General features: G+C 42.5%; 1 protein-coding gene across 1 annotated transcript in view; it reads left to right on the plus strand.

Annotated features, from left to right (window-relative positions):
- Window positions 1-22643, plus strand: part of ITPR1 (inositol 1,4,5-trisphosphate receptor type 1) — a 170770-nt gene that overhangs the window by 72300 nt on the left and 75827 nt on the right. The window contains exons 26-39 of the mRNA XM_074914301.1: window positions 673-834; window positions 933-1103; window positions 2044-2109; window positions 2695-2832; window positions 4368-4493; window positions 4895-5095; window positions 6608-6859; window positions 7408-7533; window positions 8252-8380; window positions 12172-12292; window positions 12907-13091; window positions 14410-14558; window positions 15533-15644; window positions 19142-19168. Of these exons, the coding sequence (XP_074770402.1) occupies window positions 673-834; window positions 933-1103; window positions 2044-2109; window positions 2695-2832; window positions 4368-4493; window positions 4895-5095; window positions 6608-6859; window positions 7408-7533; window positions 8252-8380; window positions 12172-12292; window positions 12907-13091; window positions 14410-14558; window positions 15533-15644; window positions 19142-19168 (1965 nt within the window). The remainder of the gene's footprint in view (window positions 1-672; window positions 835-932; window positions 1104-2043; window positions 2110-2694; window positions 2833-4367; window positions 4494-4894; window positions 5096-6607; window positions 6860-7407; window positions 7534-8251; window positions 8381-12171; window positions 12293-12906; window positions 13092-14409; window positions 14559-15532; window positions 15645-19141; window positions 19169-22643) is intronic.

The following is a 22643-nucleotide window of genomic DNA, read 5'->3' on the forward strand; positions in this document are numbered from 1 at the left end:
ACAGACTCCAAGTACTTGAGCTTGTCCTTAAGCTTCTCGGAGCTGCAGTAGTTTCCTGTAAACCTAAGATAACAGATTTCTTAAATGAAGGGAAAGGGGTGAGAGAGATTCACTTACAGAATTAATAACCAGAATTTTTAATGTAAGCATGCAAACCTCAGTTGGAAGCAGAATGTGGAAAATATTCAGGGGTCATTGACAGGGGGGAAAAAAAATAAAGCATGATTTTCTCATGCTCAGAAAAGGGGTGCGGGGGAAAGAGAGGGAAGAGGAGGATTTCAAGTGCTTGACATAATTAGCGTTGCAAGCTGGATACTGACGTAGGGTTTTATTTCATAAGTAGTTAGAAAGGTTAGTACCAGGAATGGGCAAGAACTGAACAGTAGGGTGAGGCTGACATCGGGACAAATATTTTGGCATAGTTTGACCCTGAAAAATATGTTGGGTATTGTAAGGTGAGTGAACCATGATTAATGAAATTCTAGAATAGTCTCCCTATTAAGCAATACACCAAAAACCTGTGTGTCTTAAGATAGCACTTGATTTGGTAAATTCCCCCCTTATTTAAAAGTAAGAAAAGAAGTTATCTGCCACCCCTGACTGGACTTAAGAACCTGCTGGGACATTCAGTCTAATATGCTAGTTCACTCCTACGCTCTTGTTTTCAGTGAGGAGAATACACCGCTGGATTTGGATGATCATGGTGGCAGAACATTTCTCAGAGTTTTGCTGCATTTAACAATGCATGATTATCCTCCTCTGGTGTCTGGAGCACTTCAGCTACTCTTCCGACACTTCAGTCAGAGACAAGAAGTCCTTCAAGCTTTTAAGCAGGTATGTGTGTGTATTAAGAGCATTGTTCTTCATCTGAATGTATATATTGCAGCTAAAACCAATCCTTTTATGTAACTAATGGATTGCATTCACGTAAGGTTCAACTGCTTGTTACCAGCCAAGATGTTGACAACTACAAGCAGATAAAGCAAGATTTGGACCAGCTGAGGTCTATTGTGGAAAAATCAGAGCTTTGGGTGTACAAGGGCCAAGGTCCTGATGAGACTATGGATGGAGTGCAAGGTGAAAATGAACACAAGAAAAAAGAGGTAATGAGGTTGTTTGCACAAATTCATGTGTTGATATTTTACGAAGATGTAACTGTTTCCAGAAATGTGACCAAAAAATTCTTTCCAGCACACTGCATAGCCTGCTGAGGCCCTCTGTATTGCTTTTACACTGAGGCAAGACTAAGAAGAGAACTTGAGCTAAGTCTCAAATGGAAGTGGAAGGTGCTCAGGATTAGCAGCCACTGAAGTGTCATTTTTAGGCTCTAACAGAGCAGTTGGTTTGGGTTTGCTCTAGCTCCTGAGTTGTGTCCTTTCATCACTGATGGATTGGATGGGTTTTGTATGGTCAAAATAATGTCAGGGCAGAGCTGTGAAGTCTTCAGGTGATGCATTCTGAATCATGGCACTATGATTAAATGACAGAAGAGAATGGTCTTTTATTTGTACTTGATAATACGGGACTTTCTTGGCACGCACATCTGGCTTGGAGGCAAAATGTGTTTAATCAGCTCTATGTAATTTGCAATCACACAGAAAAGGCTGGGTGAGGGGATTCAAGAAATAGTCCCTGGGTTATGAACATTTATTGTTGGAAGTAAATACAAGTCACTTGATTTTCTTGTGCATAGTACTGTGAGACTTCTTTTTATCTATGCTATGACAGCTTAGTAATAGTAGAGAGGGAGAGAAAGTAAGAAGTTTTTTTAGGGGAGAGTTGATTACAGATGGAATGCGACAAGCAAAGGAAAGGACAGGAGGTTGCTGTCTTGGGAATCATCCCCCCCTCACCGTATTTTGTGCTATAGAGGTCAATGTGACTTGGCAGAATAATTATATGTATTTTTCTAAGACTGTCAGAAAACTGAAGGATGGTGCTTCTTTCCAGGAAGAGAGTGAGCACTATCCTAGAATGGTAATTTTAGCCTTCATGAAGACAATAGTATAAGCTACTAATAAGTTGTCTGATTTTTATCCTCAGGAAGGTCACAGCAAGTCCCAAAAGCCTGAAAGTACTAGCAGCTACAACTACCGTGTAGTAAAAGAGGTAAAACTTTGCTTCTTGATAGTTAAATGAAAGTGTAAATGAGTAACACAGCTCTGGAGAGCTGCAGGCAGAGGGAGGCACCCAGGAAAGTCTGAGTCACTCTTCCATTGTGGAAAGTATTTGCTGAGTAATAACATATCCCAACTTGAATGAGAAGCCAGGAATATAATAAGCACGACATGTGTATTCTTTCCTTAAGAATGGATTAGTGAGAAACGTGACATTTTGCTGCTGTTTCAATGGTAACACAATATTTTTATTATTTAAAGGCTACGAAGGAAGTAAGCAAGTGGAGAAGCTATTTAATTTGCTATGTCTCAAGTACTTTGTGCTCAAAACCACTGTGCTGTTGAAATTTAATTTTAAAAATACCAGACAAAGAGCATGTGTTGGCACTGGTGTGATGTGAACTAATGGTCTTTCTGTGGCTCCATACTGCGGAGCCCGGTGCTGGGTTCACTTGACACAGCTGAATTCTGCAGGACCAGCCCTGGTCAGAGATGCCATGGATGGTGCCCAGTCCAGTAAACTGCTTCCCTGAAATAAACCCCCGAATTTCAGCTCTAAAGTAAGTCTCTTCTCCAGATCCTGCTGCGGCTCAGCAAGCTCTGTGTTCAGGAAAGCGCCTCGGTCAGGAAAAGTCGTAAGCAGCAGCAGCGACTTCTGAGGAACATGGGAGCTCACGCGGTTGTGCTGGAGCTGCTGCAGATCCCTTACGAAAAGGTTGGGTTCCTGTACGGCTGTCACCTTGCTTCATGCCATGTTGATGGGCTTCTAATACCTCCTTTGAATCTTCCTCAACCTTCTACCTTTATGCTGGATTCACAGAGGCTGTTTTATATAGCCTCATACTCTATGAAATAGCCATGCTCCAGAAATAATGGGGAGCTTGTATAAGCTTCCTTGGTTTGAAGTCTTTGAATATACAGGGTTCCACACTATTTCCTGGAGAAATATTTGACCATTGTAGAGGTGAGACAAAGGCTCAACTCCCAACCTTTCATGGGAGGTGTATGCTGCCTTGACGTTAAGGTATGTTGGTGGAAGCAAGACCCTCGTTATCGCTATGAGGTAGCTGTATGATAGCCGTCCTGGGAACAGTGAGGGTGCTGGTCCCCTGTGGGGTCTATCAGCAGGTCTGAGTAGCTAGACACAGATCTCCCCTGCTTGCAGAGTCCCAAATTCTCCCTTAGAACTGAATAAATACTAAGTGGCTGTCCAGGCGAGGTTTGCTGTTTATAATGAGCCGTCCTGGATGCCAGGTAATGTCAGCAGTGTGGTTTGAAGCCTGCTGTGACTGGGTTGCTGTACAGTTTGAGCTTGCACAGCACCACATTGTGCTGATGAAGCACACCCTGAATTCGTGTTGGCTGTCCATTAGTCACAGGTGACAGGTACTTATCATGGCCTAGGTGAGGGAGCTTGGCGCATTTCCCTGGTCGCTCTGCTGTCCTTTGTTCCACACTCCACAGGTTTCTGAGAACCAGTAATTCTAGACAGGAGCTTTGATTAATGTTAAGCAAAGTCTCATGCTGTCTTGCTTCATGTTTTGCTAAAAAATCAGCACCTTTTGTCACCTTTCTGTCCCATATATGTGAATACATATTGGACGGGCAGTATGGAAGGTGTTTCAGCCTTGAAAATGTATGAAACTCTTTAAAAATAAAAGCAGACACTGATTTTCCAAACTGCATTTTATGCCATCAGTGGACTGGTAATCCACACTGATGTCAGAGGAAAGGCACTGATTCCTGAACTGTACTTGGAAGCATGCACTCAGCGTGCAGATTCCAGTAAATATAAATTGGGCTTAACTGTTGCAATAATAACTTTCCATCCCTTCTTTGCCATGAACTACCTATCTGTCGCTGCTGAAATGCGTTTCAGTGGAACATGGCAATTTTCCTGTGTAGCCCCAAGGTGATGATGTGTGGTTTGGCCAATGTACTGGTATGTTCAGAAGTGTAAAAGTGACTAAAGCACGTTGCTGGCAGGCTTGGCCACAGAGTATGCAATTTTAGAGAGTAAACTACTGTAATTTCTATTATGGTCTTTATTTTTGATGATCTTTAAAACTATGAAGTGGGCCAAACTCATCCCTAATGTCTCTGAACTGGGTGGAGGTTTGTTTTTCTTTGGAGTGTGAGGGAGACGTGACAGTTCCCTTGCAGAGCTGGAGCTGAGGCTCATCCTGTACTCACCTGAAAGTGAACCTTCAGATTCTCTTTAACCCTGTCTTATTTGTCATGCAATCACAGGCTGAGGACACAAGGATGCAGGAGATAATGAAACTTGCACATGAGTTTTTGCAGAACTTCTGTGCTGGGAACCAACAGAACCAGGCATTGCTGCACAAGCACATAAACCTGTTCCTTAACCCAGGGGTAAGAATAACCTCATGCCATGATTGATTTTTTTTTTTTTTTTTTTTTTTTTTTCCCCCCCCCCCTACCAAGAAAAGAGAATGGATTGTCCTTGGTGATTGCCTCTGGGCCTGTTCTGATGCAAGATTGGTTGAAGGAGTCACATTTTGTTTTCATTCTAAAGCCTCAAAAGTTAGCAAGATCTGTTTCTTTAAGACCATTTCAGTGTAGAAAGTTTAAGAGGCTGAAGTGGACTGAAAAACAGGCTTAGATACAAGCCATTGTGCTGAAAGGTTAGGTCCTCGGAAATGTTGTTTTCTGTCCTGCACCCTGCAGGAGTGTTGACTTTATCCTGACCTCTGTGTGGGTTTGGTGGTTTGTTTATTTTCTAATTTCTTTTTTTCTTTCATCCCCTCCATTAGATTCTGGAAGCAGTAACAATGCAGCACATTTTCATGAACAACTTCCAGCTTTGCAGTGAGATTAATGAACGCGTTGTTCAACACTTTGTCCACTGTATCGAAACACATGGCAGAAATGTTCAGTACATAAAGTTCCTGCAGACAATTGTCAAGGCGGAAGGAAAATTCATTAAGAAATGCCAAGATATGGTAATGGCTGAGGTGAGAGCTGCAGAGATTTGCGAGGTCTGAACAGAAGTTTTCACATACCATTTGGTGAAAATGACAAATTGATCCTCTCGCTTCTGGGACTGCCAAGAAGCTGACAGATAGCTCTCACAATGCAAAAAGAGCATACAGCTACCAGAAAGCACAGGCTTTTTGTGACCGAAAGCTTCCTGAGCTCGTCACCTGTAGGTATAGTGAACGGTTGGTTATTAATGATACTTAGGAGTAATTTTTAGGCCTTCTACACAACAGCATATAGGTGGGCTTATGAAGCACGGCTGCCTTTCTCTACCAAATTGGCTAGAATATAAGTAGTTTAATTTCAAGATCACTAATGCAGAAGGAAAATTTTACCATGATAGTATTTTGATGGGAATTTATCTTACCAAGACCTATATATTCAGCTGTGTTAGTGCTGAAGGGGGAAAAGTCTGAGGGCCTTCAGAAATTTGAGTGTGTAAATAACTGGGAGAATGGGGTGTCAGGATAGAAGGGAGGGGTAAGAGGGGTGAATAAATCGTTTTAAGTTGGATACTGGACGTGATCTATTTGACAGCGTATTTGCATGTCTGACGGGATTTTCATTGGCCTCCTCAGCAGGGGGAGCCCAAGGATCAGATTTGTCAGGCTCTGGCTTTTGTGTATCAGTCTTGCTAGACTGACCGAGTTCTTCCATATTTTGTCATTCAGTTCAAAAAAGGTTTTGTGACCTTCTCAACAGAGTTGAGTTTGTGAGATGCTCAGCATGGAGGCTTCCATGGTGGTCAGCAGCTGCTGAGAGAAAGGGGGTTGCCTTGGGGGTTGCCTTCTGCATTTTATCTGGCTGTTTGCCACAAACCCTGTGGAAGGACAGCCCCAGATCCCGCCAGCTGTGTGCTCAGAATTGCCCAGCCTGGAGCAGGTCTCAGTTTTTCTTCGTTCTTCTTCCCTTCGTGGAATTACAGGAGGATCTGAACTGCTCTGAAAACGTGGCCATCTGGGTCTCAAACGTGAAGTTGATAGAAATCCTCAGTGTGACTTAACATGTCACTCGCTAGCCTTGGAAAATTGATGGTGTTTGTTCAGAAGGGTGGAATTACTGAGCCCTGCAGTCCTCCCATCCGGCGTGCCCCTGGGGTGTTTCTGACCAAAACAGTATGTCTACAGCTAGCTGTATTAAAAAGTCAGCTGAGGCAATATATGTGAAATAAAAAAGCACCATGGAAAGTCACAAGCTTCTTGGCACAACTTCTGTCTAAGCAGTCAGTTGGACTGACTTTGAAGTTCTTCTGCAGTTCAGAAGTGGTAAATTCTTTAAGAGAAAATGTCATACTCGAGCTCTCTATCCCGTGAAGGGAGCACGAGAGGAATGCCCAGCTGACTTGGTGGGCTGCGCTCCTTTTAAGTGTCTAAAGAATAGCTAATCGGGATTTGCACTGTAACGGTCAGCCCACAGATTAGGGGAGGATGCTGCGGGGGGATGCACGTTCTTTGATCTGCTGACGGAATATTTTTCTTTCTTGGTAGCTGGTGAATGCAGGAGAAGATGTCCTAGTGTTTTACAATGACAGGGCCTCCTTCCAGACTTTGGTGCAAATGATGAGATCGGAGAGGGATCGGATGGACGAAAACAGCCCACTGATGTACCACATCCACTTAGTAGAACTGCTTGCTGTGTGCACAGAAGGCAAAAATGTCTACACGGAAATAAAATGCAACTCCCTTCTTCCTTTGGATGACATTGTTAGGGTAGTAACCCACGAGGATTGCATACCTGAGGTGAGGGCTGTTTGGAGGCACTGGCCTATAGGTTTTTGAAACGTGCCAACTTTGGGTGAGAGAGATTTGATACTGCTGAGCCTGGCCTAGGGAAGTGGTGGTGCAGGTGGGCAGTAAACTGGGAGCTTGGAAACTGGATTCCTTCCCTGGTTCTGCTGTCAGCAACCCCAGTGAGTCTGGATAACTTAAGTTAAATCCTTTTATACTTGTTGCCTTGCCCTTAAAAATGGGGATGTGATGCTGTACTTGCTTGTTTTATAGGGTCCTTGAGGCAGAGAGGTTTATGGAGTATGCTGCTAACCTTGAACAGATGGTTCTGCAGTACTGGAAATGATTATTATGCTGACGTTTTGTCTACAGTAATCCTGGTGTTTTTTATTGGATTGTGTCTTGCTATTCATGGCATTAAATTTCACCAGTGCTTAAATAAAAGGAAGAAGTAGAATTACAAATGATTTGTATAGCAGTTTTAATGTGACATATTCATTCATAATGCCATTCAGGTTTTGGGGTTTTAATGCTTTTTTTTTTTTCCCCTCTTCTTTTAGGTCAAAATTGCATACATCAACTTCTTGAATCATTGCTATGTGGACACAGAAGTAGAAATGAAAGAGATTTACACCAGTAATCATATGTGGAAGCTCTTTGAGAACTTTCTGGTTGACATCTGTCGGGTAATGATTCCTGTATCTAGGAACTGAATTAAAAAACTTAAATGAACCTATTCAGTATAGAGCATAAGAATAAGGCATAAGAGAGCATCAGGGCAGTAAGTACCCTGAATATCGTGTTCCTTCAAGTTTATATGTGCCTTCTTTTCCTTTTGCCTGTGGATTTCATTAGTCATATTCCATGGAACATATTTTTTCTTTTTAAAAGGAAAATATTAAAAAAACCCAACAAACCTCAGAAAAGCCCCACACCCTGCTCTTTTGTCTAATGCTTTTTCTGTTCTGCCACCTGGCTTGCTTATTCTGGCCAGGATATTGTGCTCCTTCTCGAGCAATAGTCAACGATTTTTGGCAGGTCAGGACAAATTTTTTCCAAGCTTGGCATTTGTTTGGCCATATGGCTTTTTGCCTGGGATTCCAAGTATTTCCCCATACGAAAGCATTACACCTCAGTCCTCCCTACCCTACTACTTTCTTTCCTCTAAGGCACTCCGTTTTTTTCCCTCCCTCCTAAACATGCTATATGCCAACACATTAAAACAGTAATGGTGTTGGGCTTCGGCTTTTATATGTGCTGGAAACCTGGAGATCCAAGTGTCATAAATATCACTGTGGCAGGGAACTGCTGTGACAAGAACAGTGCAAAATCAAGAATTCCAGTCTGTAACACTTACTGATCTTAGATGAGCTGCTTCTGACCTAAGAATGAATTGTCTTGCAGGCTTGTAACAACACCAGTGACAGAAAGCATGCTGACTCCATATTGGAGAAGTACGTTACAGAAATAGTGATGAGTATAGTCACCACTTTCTTCAGTTCCCCATTCTCTGATCAGAGCACTACTTTGCAGGTAGGAAAATGAGAGACAGAAAAGTGAAAATATGCTGCAAATGCAATTATGTTCATTCCACTGTGGTTCTATTTACCAGTTAAAAAGATAACACATGTATTTGTAATGGGGGAGCAGAAATGTGTTCTTTGTGACCAGGATGTTTCTTTTGCTGTAGAAGTGGGAGGATGTATAGATCAGGGTAAAAATGTTTTTCTAGAGAGCCTGAAGTGTCACACTACTTCCTTAGTAGGTTCAACTCTGTACTATCACTGAGATCACACAGGTCTTTTGGAGAGAGTTTCTATGTGCCGTTATCAGGCTGTGGGTGAGAAATCACACTGCAAGTAGGGAAATTAAGAAATTCTTTAATATGTTTTGTATTGTGGTTGCATCTAAGGTCATACTCTTTGCAGCCATAGATCAGACTACAGTTGAGTAAGATGATGCAGGCAGGTGCAGGAGAGCAAACAAGCAATTTTGCTTGGTGATAGTTTGGCATGCCAGCTGTCTAGCAGTTGTAAAACAATAGCACAGCAGCAAGGAGTTCTCCAGAGTGCCACAAAGAAGGAAGATAAAGCTGTGGTGGCACGCTTTCCAGAGAGAAGAGTGTTGCACTACAGAGGGTGCAAAGGTGATCTTTAAGTAAAACATGTTTTTATAGGAAAACAAACCCAAAACCATTCCAAAACCAAAAGATTGCCCAAAGCTCTAGTGTGTTTCATTAAGCTCAGTAATTTTTTGTCATCTTGAAAAGTTGGGGAAATGTGGAGAAGCTTGGAACACTTGTGAAGCAACAGAAGGTCAGTCTCCACTGCAGAACAGCAGCGTCAGGGCATTGTCCTAATATTTGTATTGCAGCACAAAGATAACATCATTCTTATATTCATAAATAACTTTGTGAGGAGTGTGGGTGGAGTGGTCAGGTGCCTGGCAGGTCTGTCAGAAGTTTGAGTATGGTAGTTGTTGAAACTTGATGCAACCTCCTGGTGCCAAAGGCGGTTGTTCACAGTGCAAACTCTGGGTGTGTAATTGACTGCAACTGGCAGCAGGTGAGGAGGCATCTGGTTCCCAAAAGTGGCCATAAAGGGCATCTGGTGCTTTGACGTGTCAGTCTGTCATCAAAGATTTATGCAAACCCTTTGGATCACGGTGTGCTGCCTGGGTGGCTGCAGCACCCCAGGGACGTGTACATAGAACTGCATCAGGTGAAGACTTCTTTCTGCTCAGTATGAGCAATAAAGTTCCTGGGTTTGCCTCATTGACCACCTCTATCCCTGCCCTCCTTGCATCAGGACGTGTGCTCAAATGCTGTCTGGATGACCAGTGGGCAGCCCAATCGACCAACTGTTCAGCATCCAAGACAGTTCTGCTTCTCTGAAGCTGACAGCCCTCCTTCAGACAAAGAAGACAGTCACACGGGAAGCAACAGAGCTTTGTTGGAGATGGGCTCAGATACTCTTAAACTGCCTGTGAGGGTGCAGAGAGCTGTGACAGCTGTTTGGGCTGAGCAGCTTTATTAGGGTTGTGTCTCAGCTCAAGCATGTCTGAGCAGTCCAGAAGTGGATCTGCTTCCTCATGTGACTTTAAAATGTCAGCTGCTGTTGTGGTATCAGCCTCCATGCTAGTTTGTCAAAACTTCATCAAAAGAAATGAGAAACTGAGATGAAGTTAGCCTTGTTCCCCAGGGCTCTACCTTTCTCTGTTCCCTCCATACCGTACACCCTGGCTGTTGTGCTTTTAATGGTAATCTCTGAGTGTACAGCATTTGAATACACTTCTTACCATCATATTTTAGTCATTTTATGTCAGCAGGTTTTCTTCTGTTTTTTTAATCTCTCCCTCTGTCTAGCAGGATGAAGTAACTTATTTCACCTCCCTTTTACCATCTCAGTAACTCTGTCTTTTCTGTCTTATCCTAGACTCATCTTTCCCCTACATCTCTTAAGTTAAAAGCTCTGTTTTTCTCCCTTTTTCTGCCTGTCAAGACTCCTACTGATTAGCAGGGACTCCCATCTGAGGAGTACAGCCCATTGGACCATCTAGCTGACATACACCCCTCCACTGGGTAGGGTTTTCTCTCCTGTCTGAGGTAATACAGGGCAGTCTGTGCCCATTGCTGCCCAACCTGGTGCAGCTGTCTCTGTTGGTGAGTGACAGTTGCCGCTCTCCTTTGCATTGCCTTTGGATTCAGTCACTCCCCATCCTTTCTGCTGCACCTTGTCATCTTGTTTCTCCCCATGCCAGCCTCTTCTTGTCTCGTGCTCTTTCATGTTATGGCTTGTTTGACTAAAATTGTACCTCCTTTGAGTCAGGACCAGCCTTGCTTGTTCAAGGAACACCTTGTACATCTGTCATGCAGTTCAAATAATATAAAATTAGGAGAACATAAATACGTCTTTTCAAAGGATAGCCGTCCAAAGCTTTTCCTCTTTAACAAGTACTGTTTAGCCTGTTTGCCTCCTAAGGGTGCTCCTGCCCAAGGATTTCCTTCACAAGTGTAGTTGGAGGCATGTGGAACATGAAGTAAATTTCTTACTTGATTTATTGACCTAGTTTAAGCAAACGAAATGTCTTTGAAGCTTTTTTTAAGACTGAAAAATTTTTAAACAGGGACGGAAAGGAGTATGTGGGTGGCTTAAATCCAAAAGTGCAGCTGTTTTCAGTGCCCTTGGAGAATACTATTGTCTGCCATGGTTTTGGTGTCTGGCTTATTTCTAGAGAGAATAATAGGTATTTGTCTCTTAGTAATTTTTGCTTCTTGAATTTTGATTCTCCATTTGTGCATTTCATAATGGTGTTACTTGATGAATTGATCTAATAGATTTAATTATCTAATAGATTTGACTTTCATCTAACTTCACTTTTTTCTTACAAACAGGCATTAATCTTGACCAGAATAAAAGAGGTATTTTTACCCTAGTTCCTAAGTTTTGTGGGCTTTGCACTGTGGTGTAGTTCACTTAGCTGATAGAAACATTACACAGCTAGTAGGCACAGGGACACGGGTATTCCCGCTCAGTGTAGCTTCATTTGACATATTTAAAATACTCTTTCCTCTACAGGTAAAACAAATGAATTGTTCTGCTAAGTAATTACTGTACAGCACCAACCAGGGAGTTTTGGTCACTACTTGAGGGATGTTGCAAAGATGAAAGAACACAGCTCGTGTGCATGTGTGTGTTGGAGTAGCTCACCTATCTGTAGTGGAAGATCACCTTGTGATCTAAGGCTGAAAACCACGCCTTAATTCTGTGTGATCCATAGCAGCTGTAGTGTTTACCACTAACTACTACCTGTGTTGGAAATAACAAACACACAGCTGGTTTCTTCAGTAAATTAAATACCAGCTAATAATGCATGAAATGATGAGTTTTCAACTCTGGAGCTGTGCTGTCATTTAGCTAAGAGCAAGGAGCAATTCACCTGTGGACTATTGAGTCAACTACTGGTCAGTGCTAAAGGAAGAATCTCTGTACACCAGGTTTGCTGATAACTCTGATGAAACAGATGAAGATGAGTGCTTATTTCCTTTGCTTAGTCAAGCTTCAATTACTGAGACTTTATGCTTTAGAAGCTGTCTGTTTAATATTTCCCTTCCAGTGCTCGTTCCCACCCTTTCCAGTTGCTGATTGTGTGGTAGATATGCTGTCTACAACATGAGGTTGCCTAACAAGTGGATGCAGACCAGTTAAGAATGACTGGTGTGCAGAGAGTCATGGCTTAAGCTGGTAGCTGGTATTACTCAAGGTGATGCTGATACATCTCAGTATGGTGTGATGAGTTTGATTTTCTTCAACCTTGTGTTCCAGACTCGCCAGCCTGTGTTTGTACAGTTGCTGCAAGGCGTGTTCAGAGTGTACCACTGCAACTGGCTAATGCCAAGCCAGAAGGCATCAGTGGAAAGCTGCATTCGGGTCCTTTCAGATGTAGGTAAGAAATGGGTGTAATCGGAACTACCCGCTGCAGATGCAGTCATCCAGTATTTGTTGCTTATACATCATCCCTCCAAAAAGAAAGTGTAGTTCCTGCAGGTGCCACTTACAGATTAACTTGTAGCCAAGACACAGTACAAAGCCAGGGTTACGTTGTTAGATGGTCATGATTGCACAATAGGTGTTGTCACTGTGACCTGAAGTGCTTTCTCTGTTTAACCTCAAACCTGCTATCCTGTTGATAGGGAAATAGTTTTGTGCCACTCCTCCCAGTAATTTGCTCCACTTTTAGTAGCAAAAAGAGTAACTTGTACTGGATGTGAGGCCAGATCCTGTTGGATGAGTACGCACATGTGTTAGTATGAGACGTTGGGAGTGTGTATGCAAGGACAGATTCATACTCCCACACTTTAAAGACAGCAAACAGCTCTGAGGTGTGAGAAATCCTTTAAACATAATGTAGGGAGCCACTACTGACTGAGCATTGCATTGTTTAGAATGCACACGAAGGAGATGGTCAAAGGAATTGCAGGGAGGTGTTGTCACTTTCTTGCACTGGTTGTAGCACAGAGGCTGAAGGAGTCAATTCTTACTAACTCTTGCTTGTTGCAGCAAAAAGCCGAGCAATTGCAATTCCTGTAGACTTGGACAGTCAGGTCAACAATCTCTTCCTGAAATCTCATAACCTTGTACAGAAGACTGCAATGAACTGGCGAATGACTGCAAGGAATGCTGCCCGCAGAGATTCAGTGCTCGCTGCCTCCAGGGATTATCGAAACATAATTGAAAGATTACAGGTGACTACACAGCACCCCTTCCTCCTTTGCAGAGCACTTACTTGCATGCCTACACAAAAGGAAGAATTTACTAAGTAGAAAGACATTTGGGAATTAACTAGTCCAAATACCACATGGTAGTCAAGTTAGCTGATGCTGAATATAATAATACTGTAATACTGTATGTAAAATCAAATGTAAACCATTCTATCAAGAACAGTAATTGAATGTGTACAGCTAATGGGTATGGAAGTACTTGTCCTAGGAGATACTGATACTTGAAGTATTCTTATTCCACCATTAATAACATTTCAGACAGAACTTTTTCATCATCACAGCCTTCCAGACTCCTTCAGTGCTTTGCTCTTTGTGCACCAAAACTGTCAGTACAATGAAAGGTGCCATAACCCTGCCTGGAAACCACTGCAGAGCTTGAAATAGAGGTGTATCCGTTCCTTGTGAACCGATTGCAGCCCCAGTCATTCCCTGATGGAACAAAGTGTGTGCATTCCTGTACTGTTTTTTCTAAAAAGACTATTTAAACATAATGCATCATGTTAGAAATAAGGATTTATGTTTTATAGCCATATTCTGTGTTCGGATGTGTAGACAATTCAATAAGGCCTTTCTTATACCAAAAGAAATTCATCATCTTCTATGATGCCTTTATCCTTTAAAGACTCATTCTCTGGCCAAAAGTATTTTCTGGCAAACAGTTCTAACTAACTTTATGTAAACTTACATTACGTAATGTAAAAACACTGCCCAACCCATTCTCATTGAAATAACTTCTCTCTCCTAATCCATCCTTATCTGTTTGTCCATTTCAATTTGATTAAACTTCCTCTCTGGCTCCCTAGGTATCTCGGTATTTTCTGCTTACTTAAGTATTAAGATAAATGTAGTTTCATTTTTAAGGTAACTACAGCTTTCCAAACATCAAGGGAAAGGGGAATAATTTTATTTTTGCATAATTTTAACAGTGCTACTTTTTCTGTCTGTTCATGTAAACATAAATAAGCCCAATCATTATCACAGAGTTTCAGTGCAGCTATGAATCTGTGGTGTTTTTCTATCCTAAATCAACAAGAGCACCTACAAAGATGAGGAGGGTAGGGGAACTAAGTAATCTGGGGGACTCCCGGAAATGAGGGTTTCCTTCTTAAAAACAAGTATTAATTAAAACTTATTTGACGAAACTCTGAGATCCTTGATCTAGTTTATCCAGGCAGGACACACCTAACTGTCCTGTCCCTCTTTTGCAGTTTGTAAAATTGATTTCCTATAAATGCATAAGTATCTAATGTTTATTTAAAATCTTGATATGGTTATATTCTAGGACATAGTATCAGCTTTAGAGGATCGCCTACGTCCTCTTGTCCAGGCAGAGTTGTCAGTACTAGTAGATGTGCTTCACAGGCCTGAACTGCTCTTTCCAGAGAACACGGATGCCAGGAGGAAATGTGAAAGCGGAGGTTTCATTTGCAAGTAAGTTATCTTGAAGTCTGGCTTGTAGGGAGGAATTTTGTTATGTTTTGCTTTTTCCCAATTTTCCCATGCCCTGTGGAATGGTGCCTCTTGCCCGGCTTTGTAAATACCTGATATACTTTGGAATACTTGTAAAGCACAGTATTTCATGATGTGGTAAATACAATTTGTCCTTGGATAAAGAAAATAAAAGCTCTTGAGGGGTAAGGAAAGACGGACGGGTACGCTTCCACAGCTAATGCTTTAAAATGTCAGTGTTTGCTACAGGATGCAAGTGTTGTGAACAGTAGTTCACAACTGATGATGAACACAGTGCTGATCCCTGTTATTCTATCTGTGCCTTCAGCCCTAGTAATATTTGCAAGGTTCTTGATCTTGTAGCACTTAGTGCTGGGCAAGTATGTCAGAATCGATTGTTATTGTGTGCACCACCCAGTGCATAGGCTGTCCAATTTGGAGGGAAGGAGAAGAAAGATTGCAAGGTCATTTAAAGGGCAATTTAGAGCAGAATCTGGCTTCTCTAGGTCACCTCCTGGAGGGGAGTGGATTTTAGAGTTTAAGGAAACTAGGTACCAGAGTAGTAAACAAATCTGTGGTAAGATGAATTCCCAGTTGCACTATCCAGGACTTTCCCTAACAAAGTAGCATGTGGAATAGTTTTCTTTCTTACTGTGAAGTGTTCTGGATCAGCAAGTCCTAAATCCCACTGCCCCTTCCCCTGACTCCTTTCTGCCTGTAATTGGAGGGGTTTGTCTGGCTTTCCCCCTGTCGGAGGGGGATTCAGTTTCCTCCACAGCTGAAGCCCACGGTAGCTAGTTAAATGTTGCTCCTGAGAGAATGTTCAAGATGGTTGTGTAATAGTATGATAATAAAACTTGTTTGCAGCTTAAACCAATTAAGATAGCCGCATATATCTTATCCCATTTTTAGAATATCGGTACTAAAATGAGCTGTGATTGATTGGTTATTTTCAGGTTAATAAAGCATACTAAACAGCTGCTAGAGGAGAATGAGGAGAAACTATGTATTAAAGTATTACAGACGCTCAGGGAAATGATGACCAAAGATAGAGGCTATGGAGAAAAGGTAACGTAATTTACAGTTCATCATTCTGTGTTAAATGCTGTCTTTATTGTTCAGTAAAAGAAAATAAAATTCTTGCTGTTTCAAGCTGTGTTTTGTATGTGTAAGCACTTCTGTAGTGGATCAGGAACTAATGTCAAGTAATAACTTCAAATATAATTTGAAAGGTAAACCTGTTTTTGTTGCTTTTCTACTTTAGACTTGCAAGCTTAAGTTTAATTCCTGCCGTTGCTGGCACTGTAAAAATACCTTTTTTTGAAAGATTTAACCTCTTTATCTGCTCTCTGGATCTAGGTTACTCTTCATCAGGTCACATAACAGTGCAGCAAGAGGATAATTTGTAGTTTATATACATCTGAGTCATCATCTTGTTGTGAATTACAGATGGAGACTGTCTGTACACCCACCCATGGGTGTTTTTTGTTCCCTTTCTTACATACAACTCCTTTGTCTTGTTGAGAAGGTTTTTCTGTAGGTACAGGCCTATTCTCTCTTTGCATTAGGAGCGTGTATATATGCCTGTATGTTTGTGTATCTAGACCTTCCTACAGTCAGTCTCCAAATCCTGCTCTAAGGTATTTCATGCATTTCTGAGCAGCCTCAGCCATTGCTATGCCACACGTGGCTGTGCAGAGCAGCATGCCCTCCCAGTGAGTGTGTTCATGAGCAGCTGAGAACTGGTTGGGACTGGGGGAAGCACCAGTGTGGAAGGGTTCTTGCTGCAACTGGGAGCAGATGGTGTCTCATGTCCCATTCTCGCTTGCAGTAGGGTTTAAAGTTGTTGCATAGTGCTAGATTCACAGCACAAAACAGCAGAAACTTTAGAGGTCAGGCAGTTATATAATAGTAATAATTTTTTATAGTGGTAGCTATAGCTGCAGCCGCAAGGGAGGCAGATGCTTTGAAGGCAGAGGAACTTGTAGCATCGCTCAGCTGCCTGGCCAGCTGGGATGTGGCACAGGACCTCTGCTTTTGGCTTGCCCAGCTGGAAACAAGGAGGATGAAGGAGCAGTGTCGTGCCCTGCTGCCAGTCCAGCCTGGGAATGCTGGAGCAAAGGGAGCCAGGCAGCTGTGAACGTGGGTGTGCAGAGGCACGCGTGTGGGCTGGTACCCGAGCACACCCAGCTGAGCACGCAGCAGTGCCAGCGGGGGGCGGGAGGCTCCTAGGAAAATATCTGAAGGGTAGGGATGGCTGGTGCTGTGCTCCTTGCCCAGTCAGGGGACACTCAGCCCTTGTGCTGCTGCTGCCTCTTGGCTCTCAGGGCCAGCCCACCTCCTGGCTCCTGCTGCTGCTTTGCTTCACACCTGCAGTTCTACCTGGGGATTTTTTTTTTACTTTGCAGTAGCAGTAGTTTCAAATAAACTCATTGAATTTGGGGGAATGCCCTAGTCAACTGTAAGCAAAAGGCATATATATGTGGGAAGAGAAGGGCAGCAGGGTAGGTAGGAAGGGGCAGCAACTGTGGGGTTCAACTTCACTTTCAGCAGATGTTTCTCTTCTGCTGAAGTGGCAGTATCATGTGCTGGGTCCTGACAGCACAAGATGAAGCCCTGCGAGGACCTCCTGCCCTCTCCTTCAGGTCCTTTACTAAGATGTCTCTGATACAGTGTGAGTCTGATCTGGAAGGGGACTGGCTGTAGCCTACAGAATCTAGTCTGTTCTTGCAGTAGGGGAGTTGGGCTCGGTCATCCTCTTCAGCAGAGTAGAGTGCTGAGATTTCCTGTTGCCCAGCGCCAGGGATGGAAAAGATTAAGTGTAATCATGGGTTTAGTTTTACACTTCATTAGCACATCAGTGTACGTTCTGTTAAAAACAGCCAAGAGAGACTGTCCAAGGTCACCTTCAGTAACAGAGAAAGGGTGGATGATATATACTGTATATACTATACACTAACAAAACTCAAGTGAGAGCTTTGAGGTTTTTTGTCTTTCAAATGCAATATGCCACTTGGATTTTTCTAAATGGAAATTAATGTACTGCAGTTCCTTCAACTTTATTTGGCCAACTCAGGTGGAGCAGTATTTCTAGAAGATACAGTTAACATAACTTGCACCATTCAGACCACTGAGAATCCCCCAAGACTCTAAAATTAATCTTCAAAGTGTGTAGAAAATGCATTAATTTCTAAAACAGTAGATCAGTTACATAATGCAAGATAAGAATATGCTTGCCTGTGAAGTGGATTTCCGAATATGAAAAAGCAGCTGATTGCTTACAGATAGACTGCTAGTAGTAGTAGAACAGCTTTTACTGTCTGGCTGTGAGAAGTGCAATCGTATTTATTCTCCCTTGTGACTCATGTAACTGTATTTAGTCACCACTTAAAAGGCAATACCTTTTGTTTTTAAAATCATCCTGGAGTAATTAAAAAAAAAAGGAAAAACACCTTAAGGGCCCATTCTAAATACAGGAGTCCCTACATACGTGAAGATGGCAAAACTTATTCTTGTGACCAGCATATTGATTTTTTTTTTTTTTTTTTTTTTTGACCAGTAATATTGTGTGTAGGTCAGATGTTCACAGAATTGACAGCAGTCACTTTGAAGTAGTGTTCAGCAGCAGAGCACCATGGAAGTTTTGGCATAGTGTGTGAATTTTTTTTTTAATTTTTTTTTTTTTTCTGTGATACCATGTGGTGCTCGCTGGAACAATCTGATTTGAAGAAAGATAGTACTCCTCTTCTCACGTTTAATCTTCCGGGACAAATAATAAAAATGCCGCGCCCTCCTGGCCTGTGCGCTTGTCCCTTTTGTAGATGGGAAGCGTAATGAGAATGTAGCGTTGTCCGCTCCCATTAGCAAAGGCCTTCATTAAACAGCTGGGATTCCTCTGCAGCATGCAAAAACCATGGTGAGAACACAGATGTACAGAAGCTTGTGGGAAGGCTCGAAGTTTTACATATTGCTAAAGACTCCTCGTCTTGGCACACGCTCAGGTTCGCTCCGTGATGGGAAGCATACTGTGGTATATTTAATAGGCAGAAAACTTCACTACATTGACAGTGTAGGCTAGACCCAAGTTTTTTACTTTGCTGAAACATGTCATTCATACACGTCTTCCTGGGTGCCTACCAGATGATTAGCCTCAGTTCTGCAGGACTTAAATTTTAAAACTCCATTTCTCTTCCCAAACTGGAAATCCAGCCTCTGCACGCCTACTGCTGCTCACAGCTCATGCTGGTGATGACTCTTATGCCCAAGGGTGAAGTTCTTGGATCTCGGTCAGCCAGCCCGCGTGGTTTGTCACTTGGCACAGGAACAAAGCAGGGTGCATCCTGCCTCCGAAGCTCCCTGGCTCAGTGCTTCCAGCAGTGTCGGTTCCCTAACCCGCCGCATCCCGGCACTTGCAAATGTTACTCATGCCAACTGTGAAATACTCACCGTGTTGGATTGCAGCATTAATGTGTTAAATGATTTATAAGATCCTAACATGAAATTAATTTGTAATTTATCTTACTAACGCTTACTTTCAATTATTCCTCTTCTTTCTTTTCCGGCAGATCACCATTGAATTGGATAATGCTGAGGTTTTAATTTTATTTATTTTCTATAGTGTTGTTTCTATGGTGTTTGTTTTATGAGTAGCCCTGTGATCTGTCCTGTTGTCTCCTGAGCACTCAGCTTTCCAATATGTATGCCTGTGTCAGTGAATTAGTTACCAGTCTGCCATGTGTCTGTGCTGGGAATAGTTGCCATAACTAAGTCCATATGTCATTACTTGGAGTATTAGTTCAAAAGCAGTAATAACTTCTGGTAGTCTGCAGTCATCTGGTGCCATAGTAGATCCCATGAAGTTTAGGACCAGCTCTGAGCAGATTTGGAGCACCATTGAAACATTTAGCATGTAGCAGTTGGCTGTGATTACCACACCATTGGTGAACAGGCTCTTTCAGCAAAACTGAATCCTGAGCTTTAATGGCATTCACACATGTTGGAAGAAACCTGCTAAAAGCCAGTTAGAGAAGACCCTGAATGAGGTGTCTCCACTTGCTGAGGAGCGAGAGCCATTACTCACGGCACAGCAGGGTGCGCAGAGCACTGCGGAGGGCTGGGTCCTCCTGCACAAACTGGATTGCTGGCTTTACCGAAAAAGGTGACAGGCACGCAATTCACCAAAGCATCGCGCTGTCCTTCCTGTTGCTTCTCAGTCTAGGTTCGGTGTATAAAGCCATGTAAAACTTATGGATGTGTTGTGAAAGCGATGTGTAACCCTATGGAAATTACTGACTTCTGAAGCTATTTCTGTGTGAAAATCTTCCTACCATTAAAAACGTGCGTTCAGTTGGCAGTGGGACAGCCCAGGCTGTGTTTATGCTGTATGTAGCCGTTTTACAGGCGGAAAAGCCATATTTGAGTGAGAACTTTCAGTTTAACTGAAATTAAGCTTTCTAAGGACTTTTAAAAGTGGTGTGTCTGGTTCAGGCACCGGTGCACGGGGTGGAGGGAGGGAGCTGAGCTGTCTCTGCTGCTGCAACTTCCTCATCCAGCTCAAAAAAACCCACGTGTGGGCACTAAATTTGAGTTTCTTTTTGCATAAATGTATAATACTGAGAAAGTGATTGACTGGCACCTTATTTTACTGAAATACCAGGGAAAAAAAAATATTTTCCTCTCTGTACTGTTTCCTGCATTCTCTCCCAAGCCAGCCTTTTATTTGGAACAAAATTCAACTACTTAAAATACTTAAAATGTTACTGTTCTTTATTCAGTAGATAATGAAATATGCTATAAATTCCTTTCTGTAGAACTTGTTAATTTTGGTGTTGATCAGCTGAATTCACTGGGTAAACTTCCTTCTGAAAACTGAATCATATTTGGGGACCTCGCCTGTTGAAATGGATTTGAAATCCAGGCTATTTATCACGAAAGCAAAACCAAAAAGTGTACATGTCACCCAGGGTTCTGTTGGAGGGTCTTTTCTGTTCAGCAGGGCTTTCAGGGGAGAGAAGGAGCAGAATTTCCTGCAAGAACCAACTAGAGTTGTAACTTTTTTGCCTTGTTTTTAATTTGGCCTCTGGGTGGGATGCTCAGGTCCCTGCTGTGCTGCAGGTCAGTGCTGTCATCATATTGCCGTGTGCTGGGGTCCCCACTCCAGGCTGGAGCAGAAGGTCTGGCCAGGGTCTGAGTTACTTTTCCTAAGAAAAATTTCACTAGTCTCCCATCACTGGTTTCAGCTTCAATGAAAAGCTCTTTATCGGAAAATTATCATCTAGGACTGTTCAGAGTATTCACCCTTCTGTTTGTCGGGGGACATTTTCTGCTCATAGTGTGTCCCTGCTGCCTATGGGCGTCGAGTTAGCTGACGGGTAGGATGTATGCCGGGAGCAAGAGTCGGATTTTGATGGGAAGGACAGTGTTTCGTGGGGCACGAGTCCAGGTACTGCGCTGCCGTTGCCTCTGACCTGTGCTAGTATGAGACATCTCAGGTGTGGCTCCAAGCTTCACACCCGACTTCCAGTATTACACAGTTAGAGGTGCTGTAGTGTCTAACCCCTGGTGTAATTATTTTCTCTTTTTTTATATAAAACAAGATATTCTTTTTTCCCATCTGACCTGGGGAGGACACACCAGCAGCATGCTCTGGTTTTGAAAAATTAATCTGTAGCACATTAATGTTTCCATCAGGCACTAGACCCCTTAAATTATATGGCGCTACAGTTTCCCAGAATAGCACACATATATATATATATAAAATTTTATCTTGGAAAAACTTCAAACAGAAATTTGGATTGTTTAATTGCAAATTAAGTCATAATATGAAACTCTTTCCCCTTCAGTTTTTGGCTGTAATGTGTTGTCTTTGTCAGCAATAAATCAGGCAGAGTGTGCAGAGCAATTCAGGATTTGGTCTGGAGGCTGCAAAGGAGGAACTTTATTGCTCCTCGATGGAGCAACTGTGTGGAGGGAGTAGGTGTGTTTATAAACATCGGCAATGAGCACTGGCTGCTTACAGAAAGGGATCCAGATGGGGCTTGAACCACTGACAAGTCTCAAAGGAAATCCTGGGGTTTCCTTTTTTCCCCCCGTTTGTCAACCCTGGAAACTGTAAACATTTAGGACAAAGAATACAGCAATGTCCCATAATAGTAAAATTGTTAACTTCCTTTTCTAGCAATCAATGCACAACTTAATTTTTCTGATCAGCTGAAATGGTCCTTATTCCCTTAGGGTAAAATTCTAGTGAAGTATCTGTCTTATGGCGTGATTTCATAGTATTTATGTGAATGTATACGTAGGTTGATTTATGTATCGTAGTTGTGAACTGTAAGGTAACTTTGGTGAGTGATGGATCCAGATAATAAAAGATACTAAAAATGCCAGGATGTCCCTGCCTTTGTTACTGAGAGTCTGGATGGAAAATTGGTGTTACAGTCCCCCTTAAGATTTTTGCAAGTGAAGAAAGGGAGTGCCCTTTTTACTGTGTGAATAATGCTGGAATTCACCTCGATGGTAGGAAATCCCCTGCAGAACAGGAAGGATGGGGAAGGTTGTGACCTGAGCACGAGGTCAGCAGCATCCCCCCTGCAAATGCCTGGCAGAGTCTTTGGGGTTGCTGGAGTATTTGCGGTGCTGGAGAAGGGTTGTGGGAGTGAAGGGGGAGTAGTTCATTTCAATGCTACTGGCCTAGTTCACTTGCTTTTTATTAAGGGATTTATCTGGAATTCCCTTTTCATTGGGAAGTTTTCCAAGGAGAAGCAGTGTAGTGTGGTGTCTTTTTTCAACATCTATTAGTACAGTTTGAGGACCATGATGTGATCTGGCAGAAGAAATATGGTTAATGGCATCTTTAAGCTCTTGTAGATGTGTGTTTTGAGTCCTGCAGTATCCGCTGTTGTGGCAGGATTCATGTAAAAGGTTTTTCTTCTGCAGACAGAAATTGGGATACATTAAGAATTATAGTCGTCTTGCAGTATTTACGAACCATTAAGGTTCCTGTCAACTTGTAAAAGTGCACAGACTTTTGGGATAGGGGCTGCATAAGACTGGTAGTAAAATAAAGAG

The sequence above is a fragment of the Athene noctua genome, chromosome 10, assembly GCF_965140245.1.
Source record: "Athene noctua chromosome 10, bAthNoc1.hap1.1, whole genome shotgun sequence".
NCBI classification, from domain to species: domain Eukaryota; kingdom Metazoa; phylum Chordata; class Aves; order Strigiformes; family Strigidae; genus Athene; species Athene noctua.